Consider the following 12,583-nt stretch of genomic DNA (forward strand, 5'->3'; position numbering starts at 1 on the left):
TCTAACTGTTTAACAAATGAGACTTAATTACAGAAAAGTTACTGCAGACACTGACATTTTATTGTTGTATTAGAAATTTGTGTCTTGAATAATAGTGCACTCTGTGTGGTAAACCCATCTTCTTTCCTTCTTTTCTTCTTATTAATTTATTGAAAATATGGTTAATTTGATGCTTGTACAGTTCTGCTGCTATTGAATGTCTTCATGTGGCCTTTGGATCTCTTATTAAACATCCCGTAAGTAAACATAATCTAGAAAAGTATAAAGAATTGACAGTTAGATGCAGAAAAATCGTGTTTTCTCAATTGCAAAGGCTGAAGCAGGCTTTATACACAAGAACATAATTGTTCTCATGCTTGTGGAATTTTTATCATTTCCTTCATCAAGAGAAATAAAAACCTGGGCCACTCAAGTTATGGGTTTCCTATCTTCATTTTGAAAAAAAGTTAAAATACAAGTGTAAACAGAAAAAACTCATTCAGCTTATAAACAGATAACCTACACAAATTTCCTTCCATTGGACAAAAGAAACAAAAATAATTTGCAAATAATAGATGGGTGATTAGCAAGTATTAGCAGATCAGGCTACATGTGGGATAAACTTTAAGGGAAAAAAGGAGAGAGAAAAATACAGGTATTGCAAAAAAGGAAACATTACCACAAGCCACAATCAGAAGAAACACAAGGATCCAGAAGTTGCAATGGGTTCATGTGTTTTCCAGGCGTAACACTGGACTAATTAACATTTAAAACTTAGAGAGTACTGATAGTGAACTGTTGGTAGATAGTAGGCTGGAGATAAAGAGGAAGCTCAAAAGTTTACAGACATAAAATTGAAACAAAGAACACATTAAACAGAAATAGGATACAGATAAAACTGTGAATAATAAACGAAAAGAGATGAATTTTGAAACGTGACAGGCAAAAATGCTGATTGTGATAAAAATGAGAGAAGAAAGTGGCAGAAGAGTATGGAGATGCCAAAAGGGAAAATAAACTGCCTGCTCTCACAGATGTTATTCTCTCTTCTATGCATGGTACTGCCAATTGTGGATCTGAACATGATACTGACATGGTGCATTGCCCAGTTTTTCAAATAGGTTACATACACGGGTAAGAGATATGGGGTAAGGAGGCAGCATAACAATTATACTGTGGAAGATTCAGTGGATAGTACAGAATATGCTTACACGTGAGCTCATCATGGTAGTTTTGGAACACAAAATTTACATTAAATTTAATTAGATGTTTAGTAACATAATAAATCTGTTTTTCACATGGTCCAAGTCTGTGGGAGAGGAGGCAGTTGTCAGGTTGAAGGAAGGTAATGTTTTTTTAGTGGGCTTGTTGTGAAATGGAGTGTTGTGATAAGAGATATCAGTATTGAAAATATTAATATGGATTTTAGAGAAAGGCAGTATGAATTTTGTGAGAAAGGAGTAGCTGAACTGCTAAAGAAAAAGAAAGGGAGGTTCAGTTCAGTATGAAAAATAACAATATGTTAATCTAGACTGAATCAGAGGGTGCCAGCCATTGGATACCAACAAAGCAGCCTCCATGATGCTGGTTCAAGTGATTGGCACAGAGGATGCCACATATATGTTCATCTGGTTATATACTTCTTTTTTTGAACTTAATCATCTCTTGGGAGTGAAACCATTATTATTAAAAATGAAGTTGATCAGAATGACAGAAAAGTATGCCTTACATTTACAATAAAAGGGCAACAGACAGCAGTATGTCCTGCAGACCATGTACATGCTGAAGATTGGTACAGAATCATGTTGTGTCGTACTAATCAGGAGGGTATTTGATAATAGTGGAATGGAAGAGACTGAGGATGAGACAAGTGTCAAACAGGGAGGTAGACTTTCACCAGTTTTGTTCAACATACCATTGGTTGAAGTGATCGGACAGTGGAGAGTAACAAACAAAACAAAAAGAAAGTACCAAAGAGAGAATATGACTCAAGTGGACTGTTTGTAGGTAACATAGTTAAAGTGATTGAGATGGAAGAAGATAAAAAGAAACGACTCAGCAGTGTGATCAAGATAGCCAGAAGGGTAGGAGTGGTCATAGCCTACAAGGCAAAGACACTGGATACCATTGTGGGCTGGAAAACACTAGAAGGATCCCTGTGAGAGATAGCAAAATTTAAATATCTGGAAGAATATAGAACAGGAAGAAATGGGAGCAGTGAGGGGACAGTCGAGAGAGGATAAAGAAGATTGGGAAAGACATGGCGTGGATGTAAAACTCTAAAAGAGTTGGTGAAAATGGATGTGAAAACTTTGGGAACAACTGTGTTACAAGTACAAAATACGAAGTAATCAGACCGGAAATGGTAGAATTCCAAGGACGTGATGTAAATCGATACAGACAGAATGACCAAGACACTGTGGAAGACAAGATGAGAGACAGAAATTTTCTTTTGGAACTCTGGAAGGATTTGTCTGACATATGACTCGAGGTGAAAGGGAAGGAAAATTGTAAAAGCAAGTAAATGCCTAGCACTGTGCCAGAGATCAACAAAAGAAAAGGGTGCTGACAAAGATTGGAGTGCCATCAGGAGAATAAGCAAGAGAAGAGGATACTGAAGATCTCAGAAGAAAAAGGAAAGGGGTGATATTCTGGGACGAGAAGATGAAAGAAAACATCCACAAAGGTTCTACCCATGGTCTTACAGAGGCCGTAACAAAAGGACAAAAAATTGATACTAAATTTAGTTAACAACTAGTTATTCATCTAAAGAACAGAAATATTGCAGCAGCAGGTGTATATTTAACCAAAGCAAAACCAAATTCGATGAGGAACAATATTATTGTGTACGTTCAAAACTCATTACTAATAACTCAGAGCCATGGGGTTTCCCCCCAGCGGCTCAGCATTTGGTTGCTGGGTACAGACATGATGACCCCGGTTCCTGAGCTGCAGATTGGTAAGTGCCATCAGTTCTCTGTTACTGTAAGCTCTGTGCAAACTTCAGTGACCACCATGCAGCGCAGCAGTGGAATGTTGTGTGTTTTGGAGAGCAGGGATGTCGGCTTCACTGCCTGGACCCTGAGCAAGATGTGCTACATGCTGATGAGGTGAATGGCTGTTGAGGTAAATTAGTCTCTAGCATGAAACCTCTGGAGCACCCATTGGTATAAGTCATGCTCAGGCGTGCTGGGCTCTGCCTGAGTCAATGATTGTTTCCCTTGCGTTTCGTGGGATCCCCGTGGAATGGTCTCGTTAAACTACTACTCCTGACATGGGTGTACTGTCAGGTAGTACCTATACCCATTCATCAAAAAGAGAGCTCTGTTGATCAGTCCTCCCAAAAGATGTCTCAGAATCATAGTAACAGGGTGTTAGTGTGTGATAACTCTTTTATTGTAATCAAAAGAACGAGGAACTTTTGAGATCATCTCCCCTTTCTATATTCCCAAGCACTGGAAGGTATTGTTGGGTCCCTAAAAAGTGTCAAATGACTTCATAACGGAACACTTCTAATTGAAACTGCTAATTCAATACAAGCATCTAAGCTTCCGGAATGGAAGGCCTTAGGTGACTACTCAGTTGGGGCTCAGTTACATAACACACTTAACTTTAGTAAGAGCGTGGTTACCTGCTCTGATATAATGGAGGTGGACCCCCCAGAGTTAGGTGAAGAATGAAAAAATATGAGTGTCATGGAAGTGCAGAACTATATGAGGAGAGTCAATGGCAAATTGGAAAAATCTGCAACATTTATTCTAATGTTCAGTACTCCAGAATTTCCTGAAAGTATCCTTGCAGGCTGTATCCATCTTTAGGTTCGCCCATTTGTTCTTGACCCAATGTGATGCTTAAAATGTCAAACATTTGGCCATTCCACTATGGGATGTAATGGGAGGCCTACATGTGGCAGTTTTGGAGGCTCAGCTCACGGGGCAGTTTTTGTACACTTCCTCCGAAATGTGTAAACTGCTACTGGGGTCACCTAGTGTGGAGCAGAAAGTGTGAGGTTTACAATGAGGAAAGAAAAATTCAGGAGTTAAGTCAAGAGACACATACCCTACAGTGAAGCTAGAAAACCTTTCAAGCAATGCAATCTCCAATTTTTGCTACTTCTTTTGCATCAGCCCTTAAAACACCAATCGCCAAGTGTGATGCCTCCACACAAACTCAGAACACATACCCATGTATGAGCACATGCACTTCTCAGTGTACCTGCGGGGTAAATGCTATGCTTGGAACAGAAGTCATTCAGAAGCTGTCGGCAATGGGCTTACCACCTAAACCGCATACCACTGCCCGTCGTCAGAAGCCTACTAAGCCATCCTCTCAACCCAAACAACCATCTCCTCCCATAAGTAAAGAAAAACATCATTTGAAAAATAGTTTCAAGTTGAAGAAAGTGGTAGTTAAACCTTCAGATTGGCAAGCTCTCTCCCTCTCTGATGGTAACTATGCTCCCAAGGATATGGACTTCCAGTTGGAGGAACCGGAGAGCCAGGAACTGGCTAACATTCCCCCTGACCTCCGCGATAGATCACTGACTCTGAGGGAGAAAGAAAAGAACAACCATCATTAACCAATGGACTTCTGTGTTGCCGTGGAATTCAAATGGATATCGCTCACATTTGGAAGAATTACAGCCTCTAGTCCAGGAGAACCTGTTCTGCATCTGCTTTCAAGAAATGCATCTTGCTCACTGACACCTGCATTACAGGGCTACCACCTTTACAGGAAGGATAATATTACTGGAGATAGGGCTAAGGTTGTTGGGATGGTGCTGTCCATCAATGTCCCATCCCATTGTATGCCATCATCTCATTTTCTGACAGTAGGAGACTGAATGGTTGCAGGTGACAGAAAACAGACTGTGGTTGCTCAAATTGACCACACAGACGTGGTGGACTTCATGTCAGCCTCAGTGCTGGATGGAGGTTCTGCTTACCAGACTGCGCATTGGTCATGCCCTTTAACACGTGACTTCCTCTCCTGGTGGGAAGCACCAACACTGTGAAGTTTGTGGTGTGCCACTTTAAGTTCAGCGTATTTTGGTGACATGTGCCCTATATACTGATACTAGGGCAGCCTCCAGTTTCGATGGAGATTTACCCAACATCCTCCCAGATACTCATTCCAGTGTTAAAAGAGTGGTGAAATTTTGTGAACTGTCATGCCTCATCTCTAAATTTTGGGGAAGGGAGGCAGACTTTGACATTATAAACTGCTCCGCCTTTGTCCCCGCCTACGAGTTTTGCATGCCAACTTTTCATCACAGCACTGATGACCATGATGTTGAGCACCCCTCCCCTCCCCTCACCTCACCTCTCCTCACATCATCATCATGAATAACCATGGATATGATGAGTGTGCATATGACTTGTCAGCTGATAAGTGTTTTACCCAACATTCCAAAATAACATGACCACTACTAGGGTATCAGTCAGAGCAAATATACACATAAAGTTTAGATTGACCACATCCGATAACCTGTTGCAAGCCTACCAGCTTTTACTGTTTATCCATAAAATTTACAGAAATTGCAACATTTTATGGTTTTATGGATGGACGGTGTCATTTTATGACTTTGTGGACAAAAATGTGAAACGTAAACATTCAATATCACAACTCCTCCATGCAACCGATTATTTGCGTGGGTCAAAGGCAAGTCTATGATAGTCAGTAACTCATTCTTTGATACGATAAGTACTTTTAACTGTGTAATATTTTCTGCATCATTGGAATCGAATTTAAAGTCAGGATAATAGTTTTTCCATGTGAATCTTATGTGTCAACAGGCTGTCTCTGCAAATGCCTCATTCTGCTCTGTTCACTTGTTGTAATTTAACCCATATACTTTGACCACGTGTGGACTAATTACGTTCGTTCCACATGTGTGTGTGTTTTTTTACCACATGAGTAATCTTTGTTCACGAGAATGGTGGCATGTTCATTTAATGGTTTAAGACTTTGTTTGTGAAGTGTTTGAATGCCTCGAGTGTTTGTTATAATTTTATGTGATGTCCAGTGATCCAGGTTCCTTTCGATGTCTCAGTAAACTCTAAGACATTTGTTCTCAGACATTGTCATATGCTGTATTCCTATTGCCACATTCGTGAATAAATCTAACAAGAAACCGTACTTCCAGGCATTGAAAGAATCAAGTTCTGATGATTTTCCATGCATACTAAAATCAGGAAAGGGAGAAAATTTTGCCTTTTACACAGTATGTGGGTGTGATATTAAAATTGCACGTAGTGGAAGAAACGATTGAAGTAATCATGTGAAGTGTGGTAAACACGTAAGTTATGTTAAATCGAAAGGAGATAATGAGAAAATCAACACCTTTTTCGACACGTCTGGAAACGTTGACAGTGACATAAATAGGGTTGAGTGTCTGTTTACTTCCTTCTTGGTGGAACACAGTCTGCCCTTAAGTGCGGCTGATCATGCTGGTGCTTTATTTAAAAATAAATATAGCTTTGGTCACATGAAGACAACATGCAGTGTAAATAAAATGGCAAAAAATGCTTCCTCTTAATTTCTCAAGTGCTTTCAGAACAGGCCATTTTCTTTGTCAACAGATGGAATCAATGATACGAATGTCAAGTTGTATCCTGTTGTTACATTCGATGGTATTCTGTGGGAAGAAGTAGTGAACACTGTGCTATCCATACTAGCATTAAACAGGGGCTCAACAGAGCAAAACATAAGATACCTGATGTTATCACAGCTGAATTCTCATACCATACCAAATGAAAACTGTGTGATTTTCTGCCCCAACAATGTTCCTGTTATGATAGAACACAAAAATTGGGTTTCAGAAGTTCTGAAGACAGTTCAACCAGGTATTGCCATTATAGGTTGCATTTGCAACCTGATTAATCTGTTGTTGTGATCTTCAGTCCAAAGACTGATTTGATGCAGCTCTCCATGCTACTCTATCCTGTGCAAGCCTCTTCATCTCTGAGTAATTACTGCTACATACATCCTTCTGTATTTATTCAGTGTATTAACTCTTGGCCTACCTCTATGATTTTTACCCTCCCCACTTCCCTCCAATACTATATTGGTGATCCCTTGATGCCTCAAAATGTGTCCTACCAACCAATCCCTTCTTTTAGTGAAGTTGTGCCACAAATTTCTCTTCTTCCCAATTCTGTTCAGAACCTCCTCATTAGTTATGTGATCTACCCATCTAATCTTCAGCATCCTTCTGTAGCACCACATTTTGGAAGCTTCTATTCTCTTCTATTTATTGTCCACGTTTCACTTCCATACATGGACAAACACCATATAAATACCTTCAGAAACAACTTCGTGACACTAAATCTATACTCGATGTTAACAAATTTCTCTTCTTCAGAAACGCTTTCCTTGCCATTGCCAGTCTACATTTTATATACTATCTACTTCGGCCATCATCAGTTATTTTGCTCCCCAAATAGCCAAACTCATTTACTACTGTAAGTGTCTCATTTCCTAATCTAATTCCCTCAACATCACCTGATTTAATTCAACTGCATTCCATTATCCTTGTTTTGCTTTTGTTTAAGTTCATCTTATGTTCTCGTTGTAAGACACTGTCCATTCTGTTCAACTGTCCTTTTAAGTCCTTTGCTGTCTCTGATATAATTAAAATGCCATTGGCAAGATTTTTATTTCTTCTCTCTGGTTTTTAATTCCTACTCCAAATTTTTCTTTTGTTTCCTTTACTGCTTGCTCAATATACAGATTGAATAACATTGGGGATAGGCTACAAACCTGTCTCACTCCCTTCTCAACCACTGCTTCCTTTTCGTACCCCTCGACTATTGTAACTGCCATCTGGACTCTGTAACTCTTGTGAGCAACACATCTCACAACTTGACTTCACAGATTCTATTGTAATTCAATCAAGGCCAATAGGATGGATTTGCCTCAGGTGGCAGTATCGAATGCCATGCTCCTCTAAATATGGGGAGAATTCTTGTTTCTTTAATTTCTGTATTGTGCAGCTGTAGTCTGTTAAGATGATGATATCAGCACTGGACAGAGTTTGAAACAGGTCTTTTTGTGGGCCTCTATTTGGCTTGCTATTGGTATTGTGCATTACACAGATTTGTGGGGCATTTGAATATGAGAGTGGCCTGATTTTGGACTGCATCATTATGGTTCCAGTCAACCACATCTGATCACTTCAAGGGGAGATTACCATATTGTGTGCCAAGCACATTGTAACACCTTCACGTCCACATCTGCTATAATGGTCTTCCAGCAACCTCTATGTTATCCCGCACCATTCATCAGAAACTAACAGCAGCTAAACTAGAAATTCACTGTCTCATGCATAGGCTTCCATTAACACCACAACACAGGCAGCTGAGTGGTACTGTAACTGGGAAACATGTGCTGCTGCTGATGAATAGCATTGTATTATGTTCAATGATGAATTACAGCTCTATATTACCCCATATGACCATAGTTGGTGAACATTGTGGTGACCTGGGGAGAGGCCCCTTTCTGCAATGCTTTGGAGAGGTCCAGCTGTGTTACTACTGGTGTCATAGTGAGGGGTTGCATTGGGTTTGACTTCAGGCCGTGGCTGGTAGTGGTTGAGGGAACTCTGATGATGGCACAATGGAATGTCATGGACATCATGTCTCCTCATGTGTTACCTCTCTTGTGACAGTATTGAGGTGCCATTTTTCCAGAACAATGCTTTTTCACACATGGCACTTTTTTCTATGAACTTTCTGCGTGATGTTTACGTAGTCCTCTGTACAGCAAGATCCCCATATGTGCCTTGATAGAACACATTCAAGATCAGCTCAAATGTTAACTGTGTCCCAGAGACAATAACCAGAATATCAACAGTTGTTGGCCAGCTTGCTTCAGGAAAGGATATGACAGTTTTATAACCCCTGTCCCAACTGAATCAGTGCATGCGTAAAGGCCAGAGGGGGTAAAACATCATACTGATAAATGGGCTCACATTGGCAAGTTCTTTGTAAATTTTGCTGAATATTGCAATCTCTGAAATAACATCACATGCCCATCCTGTCAGTGAAGTATGTTTCCATTTTGTCCTCCTCTTCTGGTTTCTGCCCTTTTTTCCCCCAAGCAGGGAAATTGCCTGCTGTCCAGTCTGCACTCATCCTCACAACTGGTAGGTTCTTCACTCTCTGGGATTTGAGTGAACTGCTCTCCTTCCTTCCTTACCTTTACCAACCTCTCCCTATTCCCTCTTCAAGGAAGTAATACTACTGAAAATTAGAATATTTATTAAGTTATTGTAATTTTATGTCTATGTATCAGCAGTACCACTTTTGTATCCTGAAGGTGAGTACTGACCATCCAACTCTATCTTCTTGTAATTTGATAAATTGTATTCCCATTTGTGAATCTCTGAATGTATTAAGATTTTAAATTAGATCAAGCCTTTCTAGATCAAGATACTGATATAGCTAAATTAATATATTATTTTAAGTTGATGAATGGCTGTTAAATTTTATGTTGTTCTGTTTTGTTTTATGTCTTCATTGAATGATTTGTCATTGTATTGAGCTTTACACTAGTGTATAATCAACATTTGTCATGTTTATTTTACAGTATGAAAACTGCCTAAGAAAATTCTACAAGTATCACAATGTTGAAGTGTTGCAGTATCTAGCTAGAGCCTACTTCAAGGCAGGGAAGCTGAAGGAAGCAAAAATGACATTTCTTAAGGTAACTAAAGGTCCTTCTTTAGTGATTAAACTTGAATAGGTGTAGTAAGTTCTTATAGGGTTAATAAGAAAATATGATTACAAATTAAAGGGGGAATATTCAGAGTAGATAAAAACATATATTAATAAATGACTCTATTCCAGACAATATAGAGATTTAAGTGTAAGTGCAACAGATGATAATGAGACACTGAAGCAGTTCTTGTCCATGAAACAGTTGTTTGAGAAGCATGTGATAAATAGTACCAGTATTTAGATACTTTTGTGTATCACATATTTTTAAATGTTCATAGTTTTTTTATTTTAAAAGTTTAAATGTCTTGACTTGGCACACAAGTGCCATTGATATCAATGAAATTTTGTTTTCTTATGTTGATACGTGTGTAATAATGTGATTAAAATGTAAACTGGTTCCTGTCAGCTGAACAAATTTCCTGTTTGTGCCATACGGCACAGTCACTTTCGAATCACAGAAAATTTTCATTTTAACTTGACAGCAATACAGAAAAAAAAAGGAAAGAAATTCGGGAAGGTGCTGAAAGGTACTAGCTTGTGCTTCTAGTACTCTCTCAAAGTCTGAGATAAATACTCTTCAACCAAGAGAGAGTGCCTTGCAATTGTTTGGGCCATCTACATGTTCCAGCAGTATTTATTTGGCAAATTGTTCACTGTTGTCATGGGCCACCACACTCTAAGCTGGCTGACGAGCCTGAGGGATCCATCGGGTTGACTGACAAGATAGGCACTGACGCTTCAAGAGTGATATGCCACAGTGATATACAAAAGCAAACACAAAGACTACCTTTCAAGGAATCTGGCAGAATACAGCAGTGTGAGTGAAAAAACAGACTGGTAATCCTGACTAATGAAGAAAACTGATAGCATACAATCTCGTATGCAAGTGAAGTGACAGAAATATCTCTCTCTCTCTATCTATCTATCTATCTATCTATCTATTTATCTCTATTGCTGTCTTTCTCTGTGCCTTCTTTTTTGGGGCTCTGCAGGCTGTATTGAGTGTGAGGCAGTAACTATAAAAATCAACAAGGTCAGTGAACATTCATTATTCAATGTACTGCAGGTAATATTTCATTACTTATAATGAATAGATGATACATTGCAGTTGAAAGGACTGAAAAGCCTGTAGAGTCCCCCATCATGAAGAGAGAGACAGAACAATGCATCTGTGAAATTTGCTATCAGCTAAGAACTGTTACCCTAAATGAGATACTCAGTAAGGCATTCTACAATATCAAATATGATTCATTGTTCTCATAATGTGTGTAAGAAAACAATCATCGGAAAAATCTTGTCATTATAGTGAGGAACTAAATTTCTCAAGTACAATGTACTTCAGATACTATTCTATTTTGCACCATAAAGTAAAAGATAGTGCATAGCAGATGGAAGTGATCCATTGTAATTATGTGATGAATTAAACTACAAATAGCAAAAAACAAGTATCAGAAAAAGTAGCCAGAAAAACTGTAGCTAATGTGCATCTGGGTGTGATGTTTGAAGGAAACCAATCTGGAGGACAAATGTAATCGCAATGATGACGATTTTCTCATACTTCCTAGGAATGATCGTCGTGGAGAGTCAAGGTACAAATCTTGATATAATTTTTATAAATATGTTTCTTCCTAACGATGCCTTCTTGATGCTGATGTGCTCTTCTCTCATCATATAATGAAGTAATTTTTCTCCAGAAGATAGTAGAATAATATGCTTCTCAAAACACACTAGGCACACTGTATGTTGCTGCAGTTGGTATCCTGAAAATATTTCAAGACTTCAATTACTATGTGTGCATATTTACCCATTGTTGTGAAGTTTCTTTTGATGTTCTGTGAGCTTTTTATACCACAGTGGTAGAGTTACAGCTCACCATTTCAATTTTTCAGGCTCGCCGTGTGGCTCCACAGGATACAGTACTCCTCTATAATATTGCCCTTGTGCTGCAGAGGCTTGCTACCCAAATTCTGGAAGATCAGAAGTCCACTTTGGAGACAGTGTTGCAGGCTGTCCATGAGCTTGGACTATCGCACAAGTACTTTTGATTCCTATTATTTCTCTAAGTATTCATTCTGTGTACAAATTAAGCTCAGAATAATATTATCATATAGCAGAAGTAATTAAGTGCCCTAATGCTAAAATGGGAAAGTGTGGATGTGAAATTTTAATGTTACAGATTGTTGTATTTTTCTCAGTTTGAAAATTCTTGAACTGTGTGAGGATGCCTTAAATTTGAAAGGATGAATCAGGCATTGTTGTGAAACTTTCTGGTGGATTAAAGCTGTATGTTGGACTGGGACTTGAACCTGGAGCCTTGATTGTAATGGTCTGTGTTCTTATCGACTGAACATCCAGGCACGATCCATACCCTGGGTCATGAATTGTGCCTGGATAATTATCTATATGAGGACTGCTCTTATACTCTTGAAAAGACAGTGTTTTGGGTTTGAGTCCTGGTCCAGCCCATTGTTTTAATCTGCTTGTAAGTTTCATAACAGTGCATGCTCCACTACAGATTGAAAAATTCGTTCAGGGTGTTTTTGTTGGGAGGGGGGGTTAGTGGGGAATATGCCAAGTCAGACTGCTCTCTTCCAAGAGAAAACTATAGGCTTTCTGGGTAATCACTTACAACAGGCATATGTAGGATCAGGAGATCCACCATTGTGGCCATGGCTGTTAAATTTCAGCAATTCCATTATACCCATTCTGAGATTAGTCTGAATCGCAAAGAGTTATTTTCATACTAGGTGGTTGGTTAGTGAGTTAAAAGTATCATAATAACAAGCTCTGGAATATTAGATCTGCATTGTCATATAGGTTGAGGTTCCAGACACACTGATTGGTGTCATTGTCTGAGTGGTGGTGTGGCACACACTGCATCTCTC

The 12,583-nt window shown here is 39.0% G+C and overlaps 1 protein-coding gene across 1 annotated transcript in view; it reads left to right on the forward strand.

Moving 5' to 3' along the window:
• Positions 1 to 12,583, forward strand: part of LOC126365740 (RNA polymerase-associated protein CTR9 homolog) — a 105,827-nt gene that overhangs the window by 74,268 nt on the left and 18,976 nt on the right. Inside the window, exons 13-14 of the mRNA XM_050008190.1 lie at positions 9,568 to 9,684; positions 11,588 to 11,733. Of these exons, the coding sequence (XP_049864147.1) occupies positions 9,568 to 9,684; positions 11,588 to 11,733 (263 nt within the window). The remainder of the gene's footprint in view (positions 1 to 9,567; positions 9,685 to 11,587; positions 11,734 to 12,583) is intronic.

The sequence above is a fragment of the Schistocerca gregaria genome, chromosome 4 (genome assembly GCF_023897955.1).
Source record: "Schistocerca gregaria isolate iqSchGreg1 chromosome 4, iqSchGreg1.2, whole genome shotgun sequence".
Lineage (NCBI taxonomy): Eukaryota > Metazoa > Arthropoda > Insecta > Orthoptera > Acrididae > Schistocerca > Schistocerca gregaria.